Below are 24,160 nucleotides of genomic sequence, written 5' to 3'. Positions count from 1 at the left end.
GTCAGTGAAGAAGTTTATAAAATGTTTATCCTACATTATTTGTAAGCTTGGTCTAACAAAACTATGCAGCAGAATCGACAATTAATATATTTATCTTTTTCTTTTGTCATTTAATGCAAATAGCGATATTATGAATAATCGATAATATTGAATTTTATTCAAAAGCACAATAAAACTTAAAGAAATATATATCTTTGTCAATAATCACAATCTGCACTGTTTATAAATTGTATTAACATTTTTTAATAATTTTATGCACTTATTTCAAATCAGCTGTTCGCAATGTGACCGTACGAAATATTGTAAATTATTTTACAGCTAGCAGTTTGTTAAAAGCGACAAATAAAAAAAAAATAAACTGAAAACGAGTACTTGTGGAATTTGTTTTTGTAATCAAAAGTTCCAACAAATAACAAAAATTCAAAATCTTTAGTAATTCAAAATCTCGCCTAGGGCGGGCCTGCATTGTACGAGGGTTACATCAAATCAGGGATGCAACTCGGACGCGACAAGATTATGACATTTTAGCCTGTCAAAAGTTTTTGTCGTCCGCTCGCTCCGATCTAAGCCTGTTATTATTGTAATTAATAAAATTTTTGTATATCCCGAGAATGTTTTCCGCCAACACACACTCTGTGGTAAGTGCAGGCCAACTACGATCCCGATTCTCAATAGATTCCACTCTCACAACCACTGACTTTTTGTTTTCGTTTTCATTCAATGTCAGCCCTACCTTTATCTGGGTAATTTTAGTCGAAAACCGCACTATTATTCAGTGAAGCGAACCAAACTCCAGGGCAATGCCGGTGTTCCACGTTTCTTTGCCGACAAATCGAAAGCCGCCAGCGCTACCGTCAGCAGCACCACGGGGACAGTAACGAAACATGACCTCGTGCTGGACTTTAAAAACCTCCTGATTAAGTCAGGTGCCAGCTTACACAGTATAGTCGAGAAGGCAGCACGGTTGAATGGAATCTTCGACAAGGAGCTTGTTAATGAGACGCTCTCCAAAGTGACGACAATGCTGTCGGGGATGAATAATGTTCACGTCACACTTGAAGAACCCGCCACACAAATCGGCCGCAACAAAATGCAAAATTACAAGTTTGAATTGGCTCTGAATGCACCGCAACTAAACAGTAGGTTCGTATCTATCCATATACTATTCGGTACTAGTTTATTATAATAATCCTTTAATACACAGCAATTGTTATCCAACAGTAATGAGAGGACTTCTGACTCCACTGTACTCCAGTTATCAAATGTAAGTATCTCTCAAATTATTAATTAATTATGTGAATCTATCTGTGATTTACTCAGGAAACAGCTGCGCGATTTCAAAACGGATCGTTCCATAGAAGCGGAACAGAAACGTAATCCAACTATGACAACCAGACTGAAGTCTGCCTTTCAAGGAACGCCACAAAAAGCAGAGGGAGAATTCCAAATTCAGGCCGAGAAACTAAAGAAACTTATCGCCAAATCTGGTGAACAGGGAAGCGTTCAAAATGCGGTATGTCGTGTAATTGCTTTGTATTCTATATATATTTACTTATATTGTTTTAATCGCAGGAAAACATAAAAATTGCATTCGCCGAGGGCTATTTAGCTGCGTCAAATGCAGAGGACTCACAAAAATCAGGCAAAACAATGAAATATCTTAAGGTAAGTTGTCTTCTTCTCTGTCCCCTATTTCTCTCCCGTTGCTTTCTGCCAACTGATGAACAGAACAAAGTATATAGATTATATTGTACTCGGATATATATATTCATGAAATGCATTAACCATTTTGATTTAATTTGTTCAGTTTTTGTCTTAATTAAGTATGCATTATGTAGATGCATTTCAGTTCATCATAGATAGCTTCGCTTCTCGATTTTTTTAGTATGGTATAGTGTAGTGTCGCCTGTTAGCTCCTTTGTGTTTTGAATAATGCTCAGTAATTGTCACGCAGATTTTCCAGACATTAATAGTTATCGTCGTCTTCATTGGAATCTTCCTGAGCTTCTTCACTTCATCGAATGGGTCGGTCTTTCGGTAAGTTTTCAAGCATCTTGATCCTATGAACATCACTGACACCTTATCATTCAGCAGTATACAACTGGGAAATCAGGTCGAAGTCGATCCAGAGGAAATACATGTCACATTCGATGATGTTAAGGGCTGTGATGAGGCCAAACAGGAACTGAAGGAGGTTGTCGAATTCCTCAAGAACCCCGACAAATTCTCCAATTTGGGCGGGAAGCTTCCCAAAGGTGTGCTTCTAGTTGGACCACCCGGCACCGGAAAAACCTTGCTAGCACGTGCTGTTGCTGGCGAAGCAAATGTTCCATTCTTCCATGCCGCCGGTCCAGAGTTTGACGAGGTGCTGGTAGGTCAGGGCGCCAGACGTGTTCGGGATTTGTTTAGTAAGTGTTGGAGGCGAACTAACTGATAGGTTTATTAATTGATTCTACGAATTGTCCCACAGAGGCTGCTAAAGCGCGTGCTCCCTGCGTTATATTCATTGATGAAATTGATTCGGTTGGAGCCAAACGTACAAACTCTGTGCTGCATCCATATGCAAATCAGACCATAAATCAGTTGCTTTCCGAAATGGATGGATTCCATCAGAATGCTGGCGTTATTGTGCTGGGAGCCACCAACCGTCGCGATGATTTGGATCAAGCATTGTTGCGACCAGGTCGCTTTGATGTGGAAGTTATGGTCTCTACACCAGACTTCACAGGGCGCAAGGAGATTCTGTCTTTGTACTTGGAAAAGATTCTGCACGATGACGTGGACGTAGATATGTTGGCACGTGGCACCTCAGGATTTACCGGCGCCGACTTGGAGAACATGATTAACCAAGCAGCACTAAGGTATGTGTCAAATCTTTTGATTAGCGATCAATTAAAGATATAGATTGATTTCTTTTGTTGCATTTGCAGAGCTGCCATTGATGGGGCTGAAACTGTGAACATGAAACATTTGGAAACTGCGCGCGATAAAGTACTTATGGGTCCGGAGCGTAAGGCGCGTCTGCCCGACGAGGAAGCGAATACAATTACAGCATACCATGAGGGAGGCCACGCGATTGTCGCCTTCTATACCAAGGAATCGCATCCCCTGCATAAGGTGACAATTATGCCGCGTGGTCCCTCTCTGGGGCATACCGCATATATACCGGAGAAGGAACGCTACCATGTCACAAAGGCCCAGCTCCTGGCAATGATGGACACAATGATGGGCGGCCGTGCCGCGGAAGAGATAATATTTGGAACAGAAAAGATCACCTCGGGCGCCAGTAGCGATCTGAAACAGGCGACCACAATTGCTACACACATGGTTAAGGATTGGGGTATGTCGGAAAAGGTCGGTCTGCGGACCATTGAGTCATCCAAGGGCCTGGGGGGTGGAGAAGTCCTTGGACCGAACACCGTGGAAGCCGTCGATGCCGAGATCAAGCGCATTTTAAGCGACAGTTATGAGCGTGCGAAGGCAATTCTTAAGAAGCATACAAAGGAACATAAAGCTCTCGCCGAGGCACTGTTAAAGTACGAAACTCTGGATGCTGATGATATCAAAGCAATACTGAACGACAACCAGTAGTATTTTGAGCAAGGATTGGATTTGGATTTAGTTGATCATGTACTGCATACAATATACATACATACATTAACATTAAACGTATATTTTAGTTACAATATTATAAACGTCAACACACTGTGCAAAAGAAAAGCATAACAAGATCGGGACGCAGACGGACAAGTTAAGAAATCAAATGTTACACATATTTTTGTTATGTTTTCCCTAACATTCTCAAAGTGATTTTGGAATAAAATAATAATAAAATTGATTTTAGAATGTGTAAGCATTAGAGAAAATCAACGTGCTATTTTAATTCATTCGTGGCACGGTCTAAACCCTTCCTCCCCCCGTTAAAACAAATTTTAAAAGCAAAGCTAATTGAGGACTTATTTATTTATTTTCAAATTTTTCACATTGCGCTAGTCAGCTCTGTTTATAAAAGTTTTGGTATTTTTTAACTTTTAACATTTTGGTACTTTCTATTCTCTGCACATTTTAATTCAAGCTATATTAAAAATTGCAAAATGTAAAATCTTTGCAATAAATAAATAGTTTGATGAAAATTTGAAATACAAAATTAAATAAAATGAAGATATAAATTTTAATGAAGGTTTCAAGTTTGTCAACTAAAGGGAAGAGAAGTTGCAAAATGTAATTGAAAAAAAAAATATTAAAAAAACGACAAAATTCTAACAAAAGTTCTGCAACAATTTAAATAATGCTATCTTAAATATTAAGATTAATGAAAAAAATTGAATTTTCTTAGTTGATTAAAATGGTGCGAGCTGCCAGATCGGAAATTTGGACAGGGTGGCGCCTCCAACCAAATTGTACAAATCTACGTGTGTACACACTGGAAAATTTAAGTTTGATTTTAATACAAATATTAAAATGTAACAACTTTAAAATAAATTTATTAGTTTGATTAAAATTTAATGTTCGAAACTAGATAATATTATGGAGAACATTTTTATAAAGGTTTGAAGTTCGTCACCCACATTAGAAAGAAGTTACAAATTTATAAAATAAACCAAATAATAGGTTATTTGCTTAGTGGTAAAAGGCAACGGCTAAAAATTTCGCTTAATAATATAAAAAAATAATATCGATATTGATACTATCGCCAAAAAAAATATCGCCCAAAAATATATCATCACCAAAAAATATCTATCGATATTTCGATGTATCGATGATATTTTGACATCCCTACTGATAGTTAATTGATTGTACAAGTCAGCTTTTCGGAAAAGAAAATTTACAAAATAATCAGTTGAAATGTGTGAATACGAGTTTAATGAAACTGCATACACTAAAATAATATTCCATGCGGCCAAATACCCACACCAGGCAGTCAATGGCCTATTGTTGGCCGAGAAGAAGCCCAAAGGTTCTATAGTCCAAATCATCGATGCCATTCCGCTTTTTCATCAGTGTCTTCATGTCACACCGATGGCCGAAGTTGCCCTTATGCAGGTTTTTTTAAAGCCGGAAGACAATAATTTAAATATCATTATGATTATGATACTTGTGCTATTGCAGATCGACTCGTATGCTGACAGTAATGGTCTGGTGATTGCCGGGTATTATGCTGCTCCGGAGAACTTTTACGACAACCAAATTGACAAAGCGCCAGCTGCCAAAATTGCTGACAAGATACAGGAGAACTTTAAGAACGCATGTTTTGCCGTAGTCGACAATAAGCTGATGTCACTGGAGCACAATCGGGCCGCCCTGCAGGTGTACGGATATTCAAATGACTCGAGTCGCTGGTCAAAGGCCAAATTTTGGCTAACACAATCGTCACAGACACTCGAAGGCGTATCCTTGCTGTTGAAACGTGGTGCGATGCGGGATGTTATTGATTTTGATAACCATCTAGACAATCCGGAATATGATTGGACCAATCAGTTTCTGAATCAGTCGCTGAGAGATCTGCAAAAGTTATACTAATACCAATGTGCCACGTTGAGGTGAACAATTATGTTAAAATATAGCAAATTTGTATTTTAAAATGAAGGAGCAGAGTCGGAAATTCAACCTTGCAATTTAATTTATTGTTTGTAATTACAATTGGATTTCAGTAATCTTTAGAATAATGCATATAAGTTAAATAACATTCAACTAATTAATAAATAATCAATTCATTCGTATTCGTATTCAGTTTTGGAGTACAAGTTCAATTGTCTGTCGTCAGTCCGTCGTAATTGTCAATTCGTATCCGTATTCTTTCAAATTTGTTTAGTTTTGTCTCTGAAGTGCGCGTCATTTAAACCTAAAAAATGTTTACAATTATCGTTAATAAATACAAATGAATAATATGCATAGAATTTTGCTTTTGGTTTTCTGTCCTATAAATTTAAATATTTTACAACAATATTGTAATATCGCGATTGCTGATTATACATAAGTACATAATACGTATGTGGATATATCGGAGATCAAAAGTATCGCAAAAAACATTTCATTAATATTACATGTATTTTGTATAATTCAATATATTCATTTTCGTACATTCATTTTGTCAATAATATTTCGAGTTTAAACGCCGAACGAGCCTTTATTACATAGTACACAATATTATACGCGGGGAAACGCGAAGGTGATCAAGGAACAGGAACGGGAACTGATAATCGTAATCATGTTTTCCTCTGTATATATCGTATGTATAATATCAATTATAATTTATTGTTGCTTGGTTTGCAAATAGATAAATTTTATTGTATTGGATTCGTATAATATTTTTGTTTTGCTTATCTCTTTGTATACTTCTTGAACGATATCTGTTGTTGGTATCCCGTGTATATACGAATGCGTCTATATAGTAGATATTGTTGTTGTTTCTTTTTTAGTTGAATGTGGATGTGGAGGACAGGACAGTGTGTAAATCTGTGGTACATGGATTTTCTACGAGGGGCGCTATACTTTTGATTATATCCTAGCTATACAAACACACACACTCAAATACATATGTACAGCATACATATAGCTATCGGGAGTATTTGCGCACGTCTGTACCTGAGCATGCAAGCATTGACATGCACAGACATGTCAATATCAATTCAATATCTATTCGCACCATGTATATAAGAAGTAGTTGTTGTTGTTCTTGATGTTGTTGTTGTTGTGATCTGTGTGTCATTTCATCCATCATCGCATGCTATGTTAGTTGATCTATAAAATGCAATAGATGTCGATATATTAAATGTGTATCTCAACTTTTAAAAGAAAGGAAGACATTTGTGTGAGTTTTGTTTTTGAAGAATTAAGGCATAAAAATGATTTGATTGTGAAACTGTCGCTTTAATCGGGAGTAGACTGTGGACTTGTGTTTGCGTGTGTGCGTGTGTGTGAGAGCGTCTTTTAACAATCTACAAATCTATCTAGAATTTGGCCACAACACCACTGATATTTACCATTCCCGAGGACAGAGAGTTGATGGCATCTTCCACCGTCGGCTTGTGTCGATCGATTTTAGATGAGTTTATGGGCGAGAAGTTGTCTACGATTGTAAGCGTGAATGAATATAGTACATACAACATACAATAGATAACAAACATAACACATAACAAAAACAAGGCGAATGCAAAATATAACACAAATTTCAAAGTGCCAATTACCGAGATCACCACTCGAACTGGAGTCCGTAAAACTGGGTGTGCCCTCTGTCCAAGTGGGTGTCGAGCCCTCACCTGATGCCGGTGGCGTCCAGGCCAGGCCACCACGTGATCCATAATGACTGCTCGACGATGTGTCCACCGCCAGAAACGTGTCCAGATGCACCTCAGATACGCTGCAAAGAGATGGTTTAGAGATTGAAGTTACAAATTATAATTTCCATCAATGTACCAGATCCAAAATTAAGATTTTTGTCTTAAAACTAAAAGTTATTGTCTAAAAAATGCTTCGAAAACTAAAAACGCGTAGATTGATTTAAATAAATATAAATGCTAAATTTTAATGTCATATTTTGTTTTTTTTCTTCTTAAAATTGTTCTAAATTTAAAAATAAATGATTAAAGTCAAATATTCTTGGCTTTACATTTTTGAAAATAATTTACTATTATAATAAGCATGCGATAGTAATTTCAACTTGCAATAATCTGTAAAATACAACATAATAATTTTAGAAATTATCGAATAAACTTATCAAGATTAGTTTATAAAGAGCAATTACTGAAAACAAAAAATTTTAAGGTAAAACTGCATTTGTCTCAAAGCGCCATCGTTTATGAAATCATGGTAACTTATAATTTAAAGAATAAGTAACGATAAGATAAGAAAAATAATTCGATTTTGATGAATTTTAAATGTTGGAAAATGAAAACTACAACTTGTGAATCGATGTGCAATTAAGTATTGCTGCAATTAATCGAATTGTACTGTACCTAACTATGTCCTCCTTGTAGGAGCCTCGATAGGCGGGGCCAATGTTCATTTTGCGTTCCAAATACTGTGGCTGTTGTTGGTAATAATGTTGCTGGCTTGGCTGCTGTTGCTGTTGTTGCTGATGATGATGATGATGATGTTGCTGTTGATGATGCGACCTACGACCCATCGACGATGTGCTGTTCTTGTTCGAACTGTCCTCGGAGATGTCGTCAAAGGCAGGGGGAGGTGTTGAACTGCATGATGGAGTTGTGCCTAGCAATACATGAAAACAAATGCAATTACAATGAGTGGCAAGTTGAGACAAGGACGGGGACGAGTACAAAGGGGGCATAGTGTCAGAGGGGGGACAAGCTAAATATGTAAGTGGAAGCATGTTGCCATTCCTAGGCACAACTGTTGCGTCTCAAGTCAAACGATGCCACATTCGATTGCGAATCCGTGCTCTCGGGAATGGTCGAAGGCGCCCCCTTTGGTGTCCGTCTCTTGCCACGTCTTGGACGCTGTGGAGGCACCAACTGAGCCGCTTGTGGGTCTTGATCTTGGACATGCTCCTCATCCGACGGCACTTGCAACACGGGCAACGCTCGCCTTCGATGGTAGGGACTCTCCAACTCTCGCTTGACCTCGAGGAAGGCGCTCATCGACTGCAGCAGATTGTCCTCCTGGGAGTCGCACGGATCCTCCCCTAGAGCCAGATCTGCACAGTGAAGGTAACGATTGCGTTTCTGGTGCCGCTGCAGCTTCTGCTGGACACGTCGGTTAGATTGTTGCGTGGTGGTGCCACTAACTGTGGTGCGAGCCGTGCGATAGCTCTCGGCACGAATGGGGGGAAAGCTGCGGACTATGGAACCCACCGAGGAGCGTTCGCTGCGTGCCATGAAACTGTTCTGACGCTGAAAGATGTCCACATGGCTAAGCAGCTTTGGCTGCTGCTTCCGAAAGCTGCTCTCCGAGCGTGCCGTGGAATACGCCGACTGCACGGACTCCCGACGACGCACCGAACTGCTGTGTTGCAGAGGAAGCGGAAGTGCAAGTGGAATTGGTGCATGGACGGGACTGTCACCCCCAACAAAGAGATCATGCAACTCGAGCCAATCCTGGACATTGCTGGGCGAACGACGTTCCCCGAATCGGGGCACCGCATCAAGGGGCAACTGTAGCGTGTTGCATGTGTCGGGAATTGTGATTGGATTATACTCGTAATCGTGCGGTGCTATACCTGGTGTAGTTGAGTGCGCCCTACTGTCCTGTGTGTCCTTCCGTCGCGGCGATCCTCTCGGCGGCACTGGAGGTGGCACACGCGCCTTCAGGTTGCTTGCCGCCGCCGTGGCTGCCGTCGTTGAGGTTGAAGCTCGCTGCCTCACAGGCGGTGGCACATTACTCTGGCTAGTGGCACTCGAGTGACGCCCACTTTCCCGATCCCGCTCCCTATCTCGATCCCGCTCCCTATCTCGATCCCGCTCCCTATCTCGATCCCGATCCCGATCTCTGTCTCGATCCCGCTCCGAGATGGCTGGCGTGGATTCTGTGTTTGATGCTTTCGTTTGCTGATGGATTTTGCCGCTGCTATGGGAGTGCGAAGCTGAAGAAGAAGAAAAACAATAGATGGTTAAACTAATCCATTACACTGATAATGAAAATGTTCTTAAATCAAGATTTTGGTCTCAAAACTAAGAACTTTGGTCTACAAAATGCGTCAAGAACATAAAATTCTTAGACTAAGAAAACACATCTTGGATTTAAGAACATTTCAAATAAGACCAAGTTCTTAATATAAGAATAAATGTTCTTAAATCAAAGAACATTTCAAATAAGACCAAGTGCTTATATATTTTATATGCAATAGTACCTATTTATACTTTCCAAACAATTTAAGATTTTTATTCTTGTATAAAGAACTTTGATTTTTAAGATTAATATTCTTAGTATTAGTACTATGGTCTTAAAATGTTCTGATTTTGAGAACAAAATATTTTAGATAAATGTTCTTGATTATAGAAGTTGGTTTTTTTTCAGTGTAGGAACTCTAATCAACTTACGTCTTATTGCCTCGCTCTCGCTGTCTATGGAACGCTGTATGGCCTTGGAGAGGCTTTTTCTCTTCGACGGCGAATGCTTTAGAGCTGTAAAAGGAGCATATATCAAGACTTAGATCAATCCAAAAGTTACAATGGTATGGAAAGGTAAAAATAAAGCAGAGCAATCGAAGCCATTACCCAAGCGAAAGATCATTAATATTTGTGAGGGGGGAATTACAGAAAATTGTGAACACTAACGTGAGATCGAGAGACATGCTTTGCATCCGGTTTGAAAAACCAACCAAGTGCAGGAAAATTGTTTAGAAATAATATAATATAAATAATATAATATAATTCATAATTGCTTTGTTATAAACAGGACTGTAAATTGTCAAAATTCTACGCGATTTACAGACTTGTTTTCAAAAATATTGAAACTAAAATTGTAATAAATAATTTATCAGTTATTCATACAAAGTTTGGTATGTGTGATTTATTATCGTTGTTATTGTTGCTTTACCTATATAACTGGTTACCAAGGTACGAAATTTTCTGTGATTTCCTTTGATCTCTGGGAGATCCACTATGCGTACAAGTGAGTAATGCATTAAAGTAATAATTAATTAAAGAAGAGAAGCAGAGAACGGCATTGTTTTCGATATATCGATAATTTCATAAAAATACAAATACAAATTTAATTACGGATTACAATTATTTAAGATTAAAGACTAGCTGACTACCGATAGATGGCGCATTTTTGGGGCAAGTGTACTATATTGCATTTTTGCTGCACTCAAAAAAATAATTAGAATTAAATCAATTAAATTAGCGGCAATTATGTTACAATATGTGTTAATTAGATTTAAATGCCATAAATGTTTCAATGTGTGTGCCTGTATGAGTTGTATATGTGTGTGTGTGTGTGTGTTGAGGAACGTGTTTAAGGATCTGATTTTTTTTGGTTTTCATTTTACGCTTTACTTGGAATCTTGCCAAATTGCACAAAAATGCCTTATAGTACGTGTACTTAGCCCAATTGCGACAGTCAGCTGACTTACGCGATGGTATCTTGCGGAATACGGTTTTAGCCATAAAGTTTTGAAATCTTTGAGCATAGAACGAGGGCCGACACACCGAAACGGTCTCCTATATATCATGCAAGTATATAGAACAATGATAATGATTCTTATTCTGATCAAATGTATAAGAAATTTATATGCAAATCTCACTTACCCCATCGTGTATAATGCTTTTGAATGTGTGCTCCAGCTTCTTTTTTAGCCTATAAGATTGCAGTATGTCGATGATGCCAATGTAGAGCAATAAACGCTCCCCTTTCTCGCTACGAGCTGGAATGCCTCCAGGCCTGCTCAACAGAGAAAAAGTTTTCATATATTTTTGATTAATTTAACTTAACCCTTCACATGACTTTTTTCCGATTTAAATACGGTTAGTATTTTTATAAGATAGAATTTTGAAAATAAAAATGAAAAGAATTTTAAATTGTTGTGTCTTAACTTTGTTTAAGCCTATAACTCTAATAATTCAAAGCATTGTAATTATTCTAATTTATGTTAAATTTTATAAAAATATAAATATTATAAATAGTGAGAAACGTGACTACATGATTTGGAAAACATATACAAATTAGACCAACACACAAAAATTTTAATCAAATGAGTAAGTAATTTCCACATGTACACTGACAAAAAAAAAAAGGGTCCGAACTAAGAAATATCGTCAAAAAAATCTTCAAAGCCCAAAAATTCGTTTTTGATTTTAAAACCTCTAGTTTTTATTCTAATTCAAAAATAAAATAATTTTAAAAATAAAATATTTAAACGAAAATTAAAAACTAATATTTTTAGAAATCCTTGTGGCAATTCCGAAACATATGAGTTTAATCGGTATGTCATGACCATACCAAGAATTAATATCATTTCAAACTTACGGCACATCCTCCTCATCGTCGATGGGTTCGCTTTCCGCCTGAATGCTCTCCATGGCCGTGGAATGTGCCACGAGACGCTGTCGATTCACCGATCTGTATGCCACACTGTATTAGCATTTGGTGAATTGTTTAGCCATCGACTTGGTCTCCAATGAATACTCACTTGTTTCTGTTGATGCCCGTGGCGACGTCACGTTCTCTGGTTTCTCCCTCTGCACCGTCGAGGGGCTCATCCACGTCGGAGTCCTCGGCAAGCGGTGCTCTCATTGGCTTTCTATGCTCACTCTTTTTCTCCTTGAGTGACACATCCAAGTTGTGCACGCCCAGCAGCAACGAATAGTCCATGATCTTGAAAGATTCCAGCACTGTGCAATCCCTTTGAATGGTCTTAATGAGAGCTGAATATGTTTCCGCCTCCAGGAATATGCCATTTGGATGCTGTTCCATAAAGTCGAGATCCTTATACGTTGGCGATTTCTTAGCACGTTCCGCTTTCGATGCCTTCCGCTTGAACGTCGAACCCTTGAGATCGTACTTTAGATGCATTCTCACCGAAGATGGCAACAGATTGTTCATGACCACCAGGCGAATGTTTTTGGCATTGCTCGTCTGCAGGCAGTAAAGTCCAAAGAACTTCGGCAATAAAGTGCGCGGATTTTGATTGAGATTCATATAATAACTGCAAGTGGAAGTAGAAAGTGTTATTGAGGCTCTACTCAATTGAGATAGATGAATATTTCGCTTACCCAGGCAGTAGTTTTTGTAAAAATTCACCCTCTTTGTGTTGCACCGTTTTGACAATGAACTCATCGTCGTCCGTTAAATAGAATATTGAGCCGGAAGCACCTGGATTTGATAATTCGCGCAACGGCGAAGTACACATAGACATCTAGACAGACATTTATAATGAAGATGATAATACTTATTAAAAATGCATTGGTTGATATCGATTAAATGAACTGTACTGACCATAAAATCATCGGGCTGTATGCCAAACAAATCACGAAAATAACGAAATGCGATGGGTGCATAGATCTTATATCTGAATTCACTATAATGGTGGGCAGGTGTAAGGCTAGAACCCTCTGGCGGAAACGTAATGCTCTCGATTTCCCAGAAGTCCATCATAAGTAGATCACGTTTTGGCTTTGAAGCCAGACTGCCGACCTGAGGATGGACGAAAGTATATATATCTTTTAATTCTTCTCTATATATTATATAGTATCTCATATATAGTACTTACCGTATGCTGTATGCCCAGCTGTATGGATCCCATAATTTGCGATGTCTGTATCTTCTTATAGGTAATCTCACCGCCTTCTCCGACCCGTCGATGTCCAAGTTTTCGCTCCTTGTCCGCTTTGTTGGCCGAGCGCAAGGGCCGATTGCCCAGCTGAGTGTAAAAGACAAAATGCTCGACCTAAATACTATATATATACATGTATATCTATAATGGCTGTACTTACGTCGGGTGATGAGTTACCCACATGGTCGGTGGAGGCTACAACAACAAGTTAACAAGGTGTATTATTAGTTAAGTACTCGTATTTGGTGTGTTCATGTATAATTTAGAGTTAGTGCGGCACATGAATAGCCAATGACCCAACTGGGAACCACTTCAACTTGAGCTTGAACTTGGGCTGGGTACATACACACACGCACACTCACACACACTAGCACACTCTCACGCATTCACTCTCACTGGGTGGCTTCCATAAATAGTTGACAGGTTGTTGGCCGTTTAAAAGTTTCTTTTGTTATCATTCACGAAATATAAATAACAAGTGCGAACGAGTTTAATATTGGCTTAAACAGTCAATCGAGCAGTCAGTCAGTCATTCAGTCTGTCTGTCTGTCTGTCAGTCAGTTAGTCAGTTAATGCCTCAAATGGGGGTGGCGTTCGACCCGTGAGACACATGCGCCACGGCCACTTCCATTTGCAATTCATTGATTTTTTTTTTGTCTGTTTAGAAAAGTTTACAATGGAAATGCCAATGCTTGACCAAATGCAAATTTCAGACTTTTTGGCCAAGTTGGCACCAAGATACGCATTAATATTACCATTCGTTTCCGCCAGTTTCGCCTGCGATGTCGAGGAGCTGTCCATGTCAATGGTGTCGTCTCCGGACGCCATGCTGACGCATTTGCTGCTGCTTCAGCTGCTCCTGCTCCAAATTCCACGCAAAACTATATAGCAGTAAATACTAGGACATACTACTAATTTTTCAGCAATTTTTGATAATGATTCCTCGTTTGTGATTGACTTGATTTCAATTATCCAATCAAGGGGCCAAGGGAGCAGAAGCCTTGGCTCTTGTCTCTCGTCTATCGTCTATCGTCTGGCCTATGGCGTCAACTTTTGGCTGTCTACATAAGTTCGCAACGATGTTGATTTCCACGCTGCTGCCGATTGCTCCTCTGCTGCTTTCTCTGCTGCCTCTGCTGCTGCTGCTGCCACTACTGTCATTTTCACTGCATACTCATAGGCTCACTGGAAAGCGCACTGGAAGTGCTCGTCTGTGCATGCGCGCCAGGGCTGCATACTCAAAATACATTACTAAAACACAGAGTTGCATTTGACGGCGCTACATTGAACGAGACAGAAATTTGACATGCAAAATGTCAACGAATTTATAACTTGATATAATTTAATTGATAAAAAAAAGATAATCCATACAAATTTATCTATCAGTCCATACAGTTAGTCAGGTAATTTTTTTTGACAAAATACAAATTTAAAAATAATAATTAATATTTAATAATATTTAAGACCCAATGCAACGAACTATTTAATTTATTAACTTGTTTGAAAAATCATATCTAACAACTGCAATAAAATAAGAAGAAAAACAAAAATCACACAAAAGGTGATTATTTTTGTAAATGTTTATTTTGTCAATTTGTTTATTTTTCTAACTATGAATGTCTATTATAGATGGACAATAAAAGCCAATTCGATTTAACTGATACTTAATTAATTTTGTATCTGATTTCGTGTGTAATTATAGACATAAAATTCTCCCTATATATTTCATTAATTCCCAGAAAGTAAAGACATCCTATAAATATGAATTTTGTCCTATTTCAGACATTAATAGTTGTCGCATTAAGGGGCGTATACTTAATGTTGGAAAAGTAAAAGTTGAGCAGCCATTTGTTTAATGCACTTTTAATGTTTTCGTTTTTTATTAGCGTTTCTGTACTCAATTATACCTATACATCATATATAACTATTTATATATATATATATATGTATATATATATTTATTTATGTGGTAAATATATGAATACAATAATTTGTTGTAGTTTTCTTGTTACTTGTTTGTTTGTTCACTGCATTGTTTTATGTTGGTTGTGTGTGTTAGTCATGTTTTAATGGGTTTTAGTGTCTGTGTGAGTGTCTGTGGGAGTGTGTATACGGGTGTGTGTGTGTGTTGTTTTCTCTTACATTTACATGCATTTACAAAATAAGCGCTTTTTTAAAAATACCGCAAAAAATTACGTTTATCGTTAAAAATTCTATTTAAAAATGAGAAATAAAGAATTGTAAACATTCTATTCGAACATAAAAACAAATACGTACATAGCCTACTAAAAACACTACCAAACTAACTGCTTAAAGCTAAAGATGCGATCGACATAACTACGGCGACTGTTGTCCATTTGCGTTGTATATTTGTGGCTTTATCTGAAAGAGAAAAAGATAACACCAACACCTGATTAGTATTGATTGATCTTGGGAGCAAGTGAAAGAAACTGCACTAAAAAAAGACCAACTTCTAAAACAAAGAACATTTTAAGACCGTATTACTAATACTAAGAACTGTTAATTAAAAAATCAAAGTTCTTTATACAAGAATAAAAATCTTAAATGTTCATATGAAACAACTTGTGGCCCCGTGGCGCTCTGGTTAGAGAGCCGCTTCTGTAGTGAATCAGTAGACACGGGTTCGAATCCCACTCGTAACAAATTAAAATAACATTTATAAAAATACAAATACAGAATAAAAGCAGGGACTGTAATCATTATAAGTTTTATTATAAAACTCAAGAAATAATTATTATTTAAAATTATAATTATTATTTAAAAAAGTCAAAATATCACCTTGAGTATTATGTTCGATTCAAAAAAGTAAATCTCAAGAATTAATCATTATGCTATAAGTTTTATTTTTTTCCTCAAAAATAATGATTATTGCTTAAGTTTTATGATAATTATTATTTTATGAGTAAAATAATAAAAATTATAAATCTTAAAATCAAACAAAATAATCAATATTTACTGTCCCTGAATAATAGTCCAAATTAAAAAAAAAGAAGAAAATTATATATTTAATTAAGCATTTTTAGTTTTTTTATTTTTTGATTTTTATTTAAAAAAACATTTATTCTTAAAATAAGAACTTGATATTATTTGAAGTGTTCTTAAATCCAAGATGTGTTTTGTTAATTTTAGAATTTTATGTACTCGTCGCATTTATTTGAGCAAAATTCATAGTTTTGAGACCAAAATCTTGATTTTAGAACATTCTTTTTATCAGTGTGCCAACTGCCAGCTTACCTCTACTTACCATAGAAAATAGTCTCCCTGCGTTTGGTATAGTTTGTGCCAAGCAGGAAAAACGCACATGTTATCGGTGTGGGCGATTCGAGTTGATCTCTAGGAATGCGCGTTCGCACTGTCATGCTATACAGACCGCTCGGATTCTGATCCAACTGTGTGAGCACCGAGTCCAGTATGTGTGTATCAAAGCTATATGTCGGAAAATAAGCATCAATTACACATCAAATTCGATAACTGTCCAATTGATGATTGAGCTTCGCTTACATGACAGATAGAACTGGTTGAGGGAAAACATTCTGAACGGCGCACATGATGTCCACGTCGGTTTGCTCGCCTCCCATGCGTGCCTCCAGCATGAAATCCGACTCAGGAACTGGCGACAAAAGGGGCAAACAAATCCGTGAGAATTAATCAAGTGTCAAACTAAACAAAATATAAAAAAAAAAACAAAACTTTCGAAATAACATAAACTACGAAAGGAAAAAAAACACAAATAAAAATAAAAACAACAGGCGGCTGCTGGTTGGTCGCTTGTAACCGCAGCGACTGCCACATGACACGCATGCAAATATGAGTCGCACGTGCCACAAACATACACACACACACACACACATAGAGTCGCCCCCACATATGGTAACACACCCACCCAACACCTAAGCAAGCAACTTCACGCCATAAACAGGTGAGGAAGCCTAAATTGAACCATTGCCGACAGTTAAGATACTCTATACATGCCAAATTCAAGAAAAATCTAACGTTTGATATAGCTATAAAATAAACTAAGCATCAAAGTTAAATTAAAATTAACATTTTTGGATATTATCTAAAACATTTCTGTTAAATAACCAAGTTCCAAAGATATTTTTAAAAGAAAAATTTAGAAAATATGTACAACAATTATTTCAAAGGTTTTCACCATTTTAAAGATTTCTAGTTTTCAAACATTTGTAACTTTTCTAATTATTTCTAATCAAAGATTTCAGTAAACTAACTGAAAAATAGTTTCAAACAAGATGTAATAAGAAATTAAAGTCAAATTCTAAATTAATTAGAAATATTAAGAAAATATGTGTAACAATTATTTTAGAGGTTTTCACCCTTTTAAAGATTTCTAGTTTTCAAACAATTGTACCTATTTTAATTATTCCAATTATTTCTAGCTAAAGATTTCAGTTAACTAACTGAAAAATAGTTTCAAACAAGATGTAATAAAAAAATAAAGTCAAATTTTAAATTAAGGGCCGGTTAATGTCAAATTTAGAAATATCTCTTTGATTAAATTTCATTTCAAACTCAACAAGACTATGTTAATAACGGATCAATCTTTCATTAACAATATATAATCTATAATTTAAGTTAAATTTGATAAATAAAAAAATTAAGTCAAAAACGGATCTACAAATAAATACACAGATACCCTAGCCGGGTAACAAAAAAGTGTAGGGTATTAAAACAATTGGTATAACATGTAAATTGTAGAACCCTCCCACACACATACCGATTATTTGTAAGCGGGCACTTCGCTTATCCGTAGACTCAAAGGTTTGCACGGCACAAGTGTATTCCCCCGTCATGTTCCAGTCGGGATTCTTTATCGATATAACACCGGGACTGCCCTCCAAGGAGAATATTTTGGTGTCTATCTTTGCCTTCATGAAGCCCTACAACGTTAATGACAACAACAATAGAAACAGAAGAAGCAGACGAAGAAGAAGAAGCAGAAGCAGAGAAGAAAGCGAATTTTATGTTAATTAATTTTTTGTTTTCGCCGTCTACGTTTGACTTTTGTCCAAATGGGGTGACGATGACTCACCATGGCGAAACCCTTTACGGAGGGTATCCACTGATAGATGGAGTGATTATTGAACAGCCACTTGAGGACAAAGCCCTTCTCCCCCGACCCCATTTCGTACTCGCAGTCCAACACCAGAGGATCGGGCTCATTATCACGTTCGAGTGTGTAAGTGTGCGGCACACGAAGATTCGTGATGTGCACCGTGTGGGTCACTGAATATTTAAGTATAGAATGATTAGTTCGATTTAAGGATTACTTAAACAATAGGTTCAACATACCCGTGAGTAATGTGAGGCCGGCCAGCAGCGTTGCGCACAAGATGCTCCAGCTCCAGCTCGCCATGTGCGCGTCCTAGTCGTCGACCTGGTCGTGGTCGTCGTCCTTGTTGTTGTCGTTTCGCAGCCGTACTTAGCTTTTGCTTATCGTTGTCCTGGACGTATAATTATATGTGTTTGCTGTATCGTTGTGTTGCACTTGATTCCAACAAAAGTTGATGCTGCCTCTCGTTTTTTTTTTTTTGTTGTATTTTTGGGCTCAGGATAAGTTTAAGGCTAAGGCTGTCCTCCGCCCCCTTTCACAGTGCATCGCTCAACAGCCTTTGAGGCGTTTAGTCACACGCATTATCACTTTTCTCATTACCATAAACATAACATCACAAACAACAGGCCAGAGATGGACCTGGGATCTGGTTTCGAACGCAACAAGGAGCGGGGGAGCCTTTTAGTTTTTTTTTAGGGGGTGGTTCAATGTTAAAAGTTGAAAGTTTTCCTGCTTTTCTATGCTCTACGATGAGCTCAGCATTGCGTTTGAAAACCGAAACGGATTGCAACTTCAATCTTTTATAACGCACATCTTGATCAGGTTTTTCTCTTTTTTTTATTAGTAAATTTATATGAAATTTGTGTATTGCAATTGCGTTTAATGTCGAGCAATTGAAAGTTTGCACATATACAACTTTATGTTGGTGAAAAATCGACTTTTTGCTGTGTGTGTCGCGGTGTGTGCGTGTGTGTGTGTGTGGGGAATTATGCCAAATGGAGTTTGCAGCTCCGTACCGCTGACGGTGGATACCAATAGTGTTGGTATCTTCTATTTAACTGTTGTCCTTTTTCCAGCCTAGCTTTTAATGTTTTAACACTGGAATACCACGCTACGAATACGAAGACTGGAGAGCAGAGTCGTGAGCTTTTCTTTGGTGGTAAGCGTCGTGAGCTTTCTTCTCTGGCGCATACACAACCTGTCGTCCTTTTTTGTCCTGGACAAAAAGCCACGAACAGCTGAGCGACAATTCAACGGCGCATGCGTCAATTTTGACAGTTGCCAGTTTTTGACATTTGCCTTTTGACAGTTCGCCAACTGTCAGATTGTGACTGAGAGCTGTGTGCAACACTGTAATTGTGCTTTTTTTTTGGGGTTGCAATGAACTTGTTGCAAGTGTGGAAGCTAAGTAAACAGTTAATTGTTGGTTATCTTATTACCCAATGAGCGCTCAACTCAACAGTTGCAGTGGTTAAAATATTTTATTTTAAGGAGAGTTTAGAAATTGTTGTCTTCTTTTTAGAGCGTTGCATTTTATGATTCCAAATTCATAAAAATTATAAATTGCATTTATCTTTTGTATCTTACATTTTTTTGTTACAACTTCTTTTATTTATTTTATTCTCTGATATTGATTTTATTTTAAAATAAATTTACAATTTATTATTATATTTTGAGTCCTGAAAACATTTCTATTAATGTATAATTGTTGGTCTGTTATTGGTTATATGCTATATCTTTGATAAGCAAACTATATAAAATTGTTACAGTTGAAGCTCAACCCACAACTATAGTAAATCCTAAATGTTATAAAATAGCAAGATCAAATCTCAAATTAGAATCTTAATTAGTTTAAGGAAGACGAAAATAAATATTAGTGTCCCTCATTCTTTTGAATTGTTCCTTTTTTAAAATATTATTTTTTTAATTTTAAAACCCATTTTAAATCTATTAAAAACCAATTGTTTTTCGTTTTCTAATTATAGTGTTTATTAAATTTTCAATAACATCAGCAAATGACTTAAGAACTAAACTATATTTAATAGTGTTTTATGTGCTGCACGCATTGCCATACAATTATAATTACAGACACACAGAGACAGACGTTCGATATATAGTACATACACATATGCTATATAACTATATAGAGTTTGCTTTAAAAGTATGCTATAAATATGTAATTGTTTTTTTTTTATATATATGTTCTTGTTCTTGTTGGATGTTACACTCAGGTTTATATGTATCTATATATATTAGAGTGGGTCAATTTTATTTGCGCGACAAAACGGTTATCAAAATCGTAATCTTCGATGAATTCTAAAAGAATTTCCCAAGAAACCATGGGTCTAAAATCAATATTTTATATGGGTAACTGTCTGTATGCAAGCGTTTCTTTAAACAATATTAAAACTACTGCGTGCTTTTAAGAGCTTGTATTTATTTAATTATATTTAAAAAAAGTTATTACTGCCGTTCTACTTGCCAAATCCGAATAATTTTCATTTCTAAATTCATTATAAATCGGGCTCTTTCTGGGCTTCTATTAATTTTTTTTTTTTAGGGGTAAGCTCCACTTAACAAACAAGTACCCAAATAAATAACACGTTTGCATAACTTCTCCTTAAAAAGTGGAAGCTCGATATTGATTTTAGACATATGGTTTCATGGGCAATTCTTCTTAGAATTCATCGTAGATTACGATTTCCATAACCACTTAGTGGATATTTTTTACTCCATTCAAATTGACCCACTCTAATATATATATTGTAAGTATATATAGTAATATATATTATACATTTCAAGTGGAGAGAGCGTTTTATTTGGTCGCATTAAAACTTTCATGTTGTATCTCTCGAATATGCATCCCAGGGATAATCACTACATGCTGTGGAAGGAGGAGGAGCAGGAGGGGGGGGGGATGCATTTCGCTTATACCGCAAAACTACAGCTAAAGTTGACAACGTAAAGAAGTTACAGTTAAAATGTGCGTGCTTAGATTACTGGAATATACACAAGCAGATGACTACAACTATGACTATGACTATGACTTATTAAGTACAAGTACTTAATACTAATTTTAGTCACTGGCCGCCCCATCACTGTGGCCATGTCCAATCAGTGTCTCGATGCGAAAGTCCTTGGCATTGGTCTGCCTGGCGCACCTCAGAGCCGCGGGATCACTGTCCCTGTGGAGCAGGTTCGTCCTGGTCAGTGGCCTGTGGGTGTGCGCCTGCAGGGGCGTCTTGGGACTGGACGTAATGGCTAGCGAGCTGTTGGACGCCTCGGCATGATCGAAGAGCAGCACATAGGGCGATGTTCGCTCTGGCTCGCGATCTGGATCGGGATCTCGAGCTGTGGTCTCGGGGGCGGCATCTGAACGATTTGGATTCGTGCACACCGAGTCCACGGAGTCCGATATGTGTGAGTCCTGTTCGTGCTCGTTGGCACTTTCCACATCAATTTTATCGCAGGATGCATCATCTGCATCCACATCATCGTTGTACACATTGAGATCCGTATAGTTGCCTCGTTCCGGGTAATCTGCTCTCCCCAATCCGGCGACAGCGGCGGACACATCAAACACATAGGGATTTTTGTACTTGCTGGCTCTGCTCGCATCGCTGGCAGCGCTGCCGCCGCTGCTATGAGGCAGTGCATCCGCCGCCTCCGCCCGACGGTTGATGAACGACAGACGATCGAACTTGTCACTGTTATTCTGATAAAACGAGGCCTCCGCATTGGCGAAAAAGTTGAATTTCTTATCCACACGCAGCGCCGTGTCAAACACATCGTTTGGCGTGTGCATCACATCAAAGTCCCGATTCCCATTGAAGTTGGGCACGTTGAAGTGCACCGGCACCAGAGGCACCGGTTTCCGTATCCAGAACGGCGAGAGTGTCCCAAAGACCGCCGGAAACGAGAAGCGTTGCATGGCCGGAGCACGTTTGTAGCGTTTCCGGCGGCGCAGGAAGCTGCCGTTGTCGAACATGTCCTCGGCCAGCGGATCCAATGTCCAGAAATTGCCCTTACCCGGATTACCCGGTTCGCGTGGAACTTTTATAAAACAGTCATTCAGACTGAGATTGTGGCGAATGGAGTTCTGCCAAGCGGGAAACTTGTCCTTGTAGTACGGAAAACTGCAAGGGAAACAGGAAATTTTTGAATTGGTTGTATTAGTAACGGATTTTTATAAAGTTTATGAAGTGGAGAGTTACTAAATTATTAAACATAAGGCTTATTTTATTTTATAGCTTTGTAAACCTATTTTGTAGAAAACTTTACTTGAAAGTTTTTACTTTAAATATTCTAAGATTTGATTACAGAATAGATAACAATTATTATGGAATAATTATCTACATAAATTTTTCGGAATTATTTGAGTCCTTTATCGAGATTTCTATACTCAAGCTTTCAATTGACTCTTTACTTTAAAAGGTTTTTACACTGTACTAGATCGTTTTATTATTATGTATTCATTACAGAAATAGTATACTAAGGAAATTTTAACTTTTATTATTCTTTTTTACATTATTATTACAAAAATTTTCTTTAAGGGTATGCAATTTCCCATAATCTTCAAATGATCTTTATTATTTTACTCAAGAAATAATCATTATTTTTGAGCAAAAAAATAAAACTTAGGATAATCATTATTTATGAGTACAAAAAATAAAACTCATTGAGTAATGATTATTTCTTGAGTTTTATTTTTTTATTTTTTGAGTAAAATAATAAAAATGATAAGTTTTTGCTCAAAAATAGTCAGATAATCAGATAGTCAGAAAATCAAAAATAATGATTTGTACTTGAGCTTTATAATAAAACCTATAATGATTACAGTCCCTGGAAAACTATTAATAATCTATGTATATACATACTTAAGATATTTCAATTGCATGATATATATAAATTTATATTAAGAAATGTTCCGGTTTTCATTTCCAATTCTAAAGTATTTCATAAAATGTATTTTTCAAGTTGCATTTAGGCTAAGTATTCAAAAATTACCTTTTTCAATTAATCAAACTTAACTTCACCAACTTAAAGTGAACTCAATACACAAAATATTTTAGTATTGAAATTAGAACAGATCAAAGTTTTTCACATTCGATAAATCTTGCCGAAAGTGAAAGCCGGAAGAGGACTAATAATAATTGATATTTCTTAAAAATATTTCAATCTAATTTATTCACTTAAAGAAATTTGTTTAATAAGTAACAAATATATCGATCCAGATATCGCCAGTTATCACTTACCGGGACATAATAAAATCACATATTCCACTGAGTGTTAATTTCTTATGCGGCGACTGGAGTATGGCCATGGTGATAAGAGCTATATAGGAATACGGTGGCTTGACAAGCGGACCGCCGGCTGCGGCGCTTCCGTTGGTGGTGCTGCTGCTGTTATCGGCACTGCTGCCGCCGGCGGCCGTCGGCTCGAAGTCGCTGTCATCACAGATCATGGACATTTCATCTGCAACGGCGGCGACGGCGGCGGCGGCAGCTCGCGAGGATGCGAGGCCGCCACGTTGACTCTTGTGGAGCGGCGGAGACTGAGAGTCGCCGTCGTGCAGTGAGTGAATGGGATCCGATGTGGTGTGCATATTACTGGACTATAACTTGTAGATTATAATGCTGAGACCTGGATTTGTCTTTGTATTTGTAGCGTATTTTTGTGCTTAAGGAGTGCTTAACTTAGAAAAAGGACGTAACACTTGTTTGACTATTTGCTCAGGAACTGATTCACTTATTTCAATAACACGTATTCCGAATATTTAACACAAATCTCGGCATTGCATTCTTTTCGATTAAGTTTCCGTTTTATATTGGCAT

At 37.4% G+C, this 24,160-nt stretch overlaps 5 protein-coding genes across 13 annotated transcripts; 2 read left to right on the top strand and 3 right to left on the bottom strand.

Annotated features, from left to right (window-relative positions):
• Window positions 1-481: 481 nt before the first annotated feature.
• On the top strand, window positions 482-3,838 carry LOC117784209 (ATP-dependent zinc metalloprotease YME1L). Of its 4 annotated transcripts, none has more exons than XM_034621879.1 (9): window positions 482-638; window positions 728-1,143; window positions 1,205-1,264; window positions 1,321-1,513; window positions 1,573-1,665; window positions 1,964-2,037; window positions 2,095-2,408; window positions 2,471-2,861; window positions 2,931-3,838. In XM_034621879.1, the coding sequence occupies exons 1-9, from the start codon at window positions 612-614 to the stop codon at window positions 3,589-3,591; spliced, it is 2,229 nt and encodes a 742-aa protein (XP_034477770.1). In that variant the 5' UTR covers window positions 482-611; the 3' UTR covers window positions 3,592-3,838. The 4 variants fall into 4 exon arrangements, with proteins under 4 accessions (XP_034477770.1, XP_034477769.1, XP_034477768.1 ...); XM_034621878.1 differs by having other exon boundaries at window positions 2,092-2,408; XM_034621877.1 differs by having other exon boundaries at window positions 1,955-2,037.
• Window positions 3,839-4,792: 954 nt separating this feature from the next.
• Window positions 4,793-5,720, top strand: LOC117784098 (ER membrane protein complex subunit 8/9 homolog). Its single transcript, XM_034621717.1, has 2 exons — window positions 4,793-5,043; window positions 5,110-5,720. Exons 1-2 carry the CDS (start codon window positions 4,846-4,848, stop codon window positions 5,518-5,520), a joined length of 609 nt encoding a protein of 202 aa, XP_034477608.1. The 5' UTR covers window positions 4,793-4,845; the 3' UTR covers window positions 5,521-5,720.
• Window positions 5,721-6,314: 594 nt separating this feature from the next.
• On the bottom strand, window positions 6,315-14,355 carry LOC117784097 (phosphatidylinositol 4-phosphate 5-kinase type-1 alpha). Of its 5 annotated transcripts, none has more exons than XM_034621714.1 (16): window positions 13,990-14,355; window positions 13,395-13,429; window positions 13,172-13,321; window positions 12,898-13,095; window positions 12,675-12,817; window positions 12,092-12,607; window positions 11,929-12,033; window positions 11,211-11,343; window positions 11,036-11,123; window positions 10,498-10,560; window positions 9,999-10,082; window positions 9,179-9,541; window positions 7,956-8,211; window positions 7,188-7,360; window positions 6,984-7,069; window positions 6,315-6,741 (listed from the first exon to the last, which is right to left on the bottom strand). In XM_034621714.1, exons 1-16 carry the CDS (start codon window positions 14,060-14,062, stop codon window positions 6,733-6,735), a joined length of 2,475 nt encoding a protein of 824 aa, XP_034477605.1. In that variant the 5' UTR covers window positions 14,063-14,355; the 3' UTR covers window positions 6,315-6,732. The 5 variants fall into 5 exon arrangements, with proteins under 5 accessions (XP_034477605.1, XP_034477607.1, XP_034477603.1 ...); XM_034621716.1 differs by lacking the exon at window positions 6,315-6,741 and having other exon boundaries at window positions 6,850-7,069; window positions 9,179-9,382; window positions 9,446-9,541; window positions 11,929-12,021; XM_034621712.1 differs by lacking the exon at window positions 6,315-6,741 and having other exon boundaries at window positions 6,850-7,069.
• A 912-nt stretch (window positions 14,356-15,267) lies between these two features.
• Window positions 15,268-19,462, bottom strand: LOC117783957. Of its 2 annotated transcripts, none has more exons than XM_034621536.1 (6): window positions 18,566-19,462; window positions 18,306-18,499; window positions 17,991-18,153; window positions 16,757-16,865; window positions 16,500-16,681; window positions 15,268-15,616 (listed from the first exon to the last, which is right to left on the bottom strand). In XM_034621536.1, exons 1-6 carry the CDS (start codon window positions 18,627-18,629, stop codon window positions 15,537-15,539), a joined length of 792 nt encoding a protein of 263 aa, XP_034477427.1. In that variant the 5' UTR covers window positions 18,630-19,462; the 3' UTR covers window positions 15,268-15,536. The 2 variants fall into 2 exon arrangements, with proteins under 2 accessions (XP_034477427.1, XP_034477428.1); XM_034621537.1 differs by having other exon boundaries at window positions 15,559-15,616; window positions 16,490-16,681.
• A 1,940-nt stretch (window positions 19,463-21,402) lies between these two features.
• On the bottom strand, window positions 21,403-23,931 carry LOC117783770 (fork head domain-containing protein FD3). Its single transcript, XM_034621314.1, has 3 exons — window positions 23,582-23,931; window positions 21,638-22,462; window positions 21,403-21,511 (listed from the first exon to the last, which is right to left on the bottom strand). Exons 1-3 carry the CDS (start codon window positions 23,929-23,931, stop codon window positions 21,403-21,405), a joined length of 1,284 nt encoding a protein of 427 aa, XP_034477205.1.
• Between the last annotated feature and the right edge of the window lie 229 nt (window positions 23,932-24,160).

The sequence above is a fragment of the Drosophila innubila genome (assembly GCF_004354385.1).
Source record: "Drosophila innubila isolate TH190305 chromosome 2R unlocalized genomic scaffold, UK_Dinn_1.0 1_C_2R, whole genome shotgun sequence".
Lineage (NCBI taxonomy): Eukaryota > Metazoa > Arthropoda > Insecta > Diptera > Drosophilidae > Drosophila > Drosophila innubila.
This window is presented reverse-complemented; position numbering and strand designations above follow the sequence as displayed.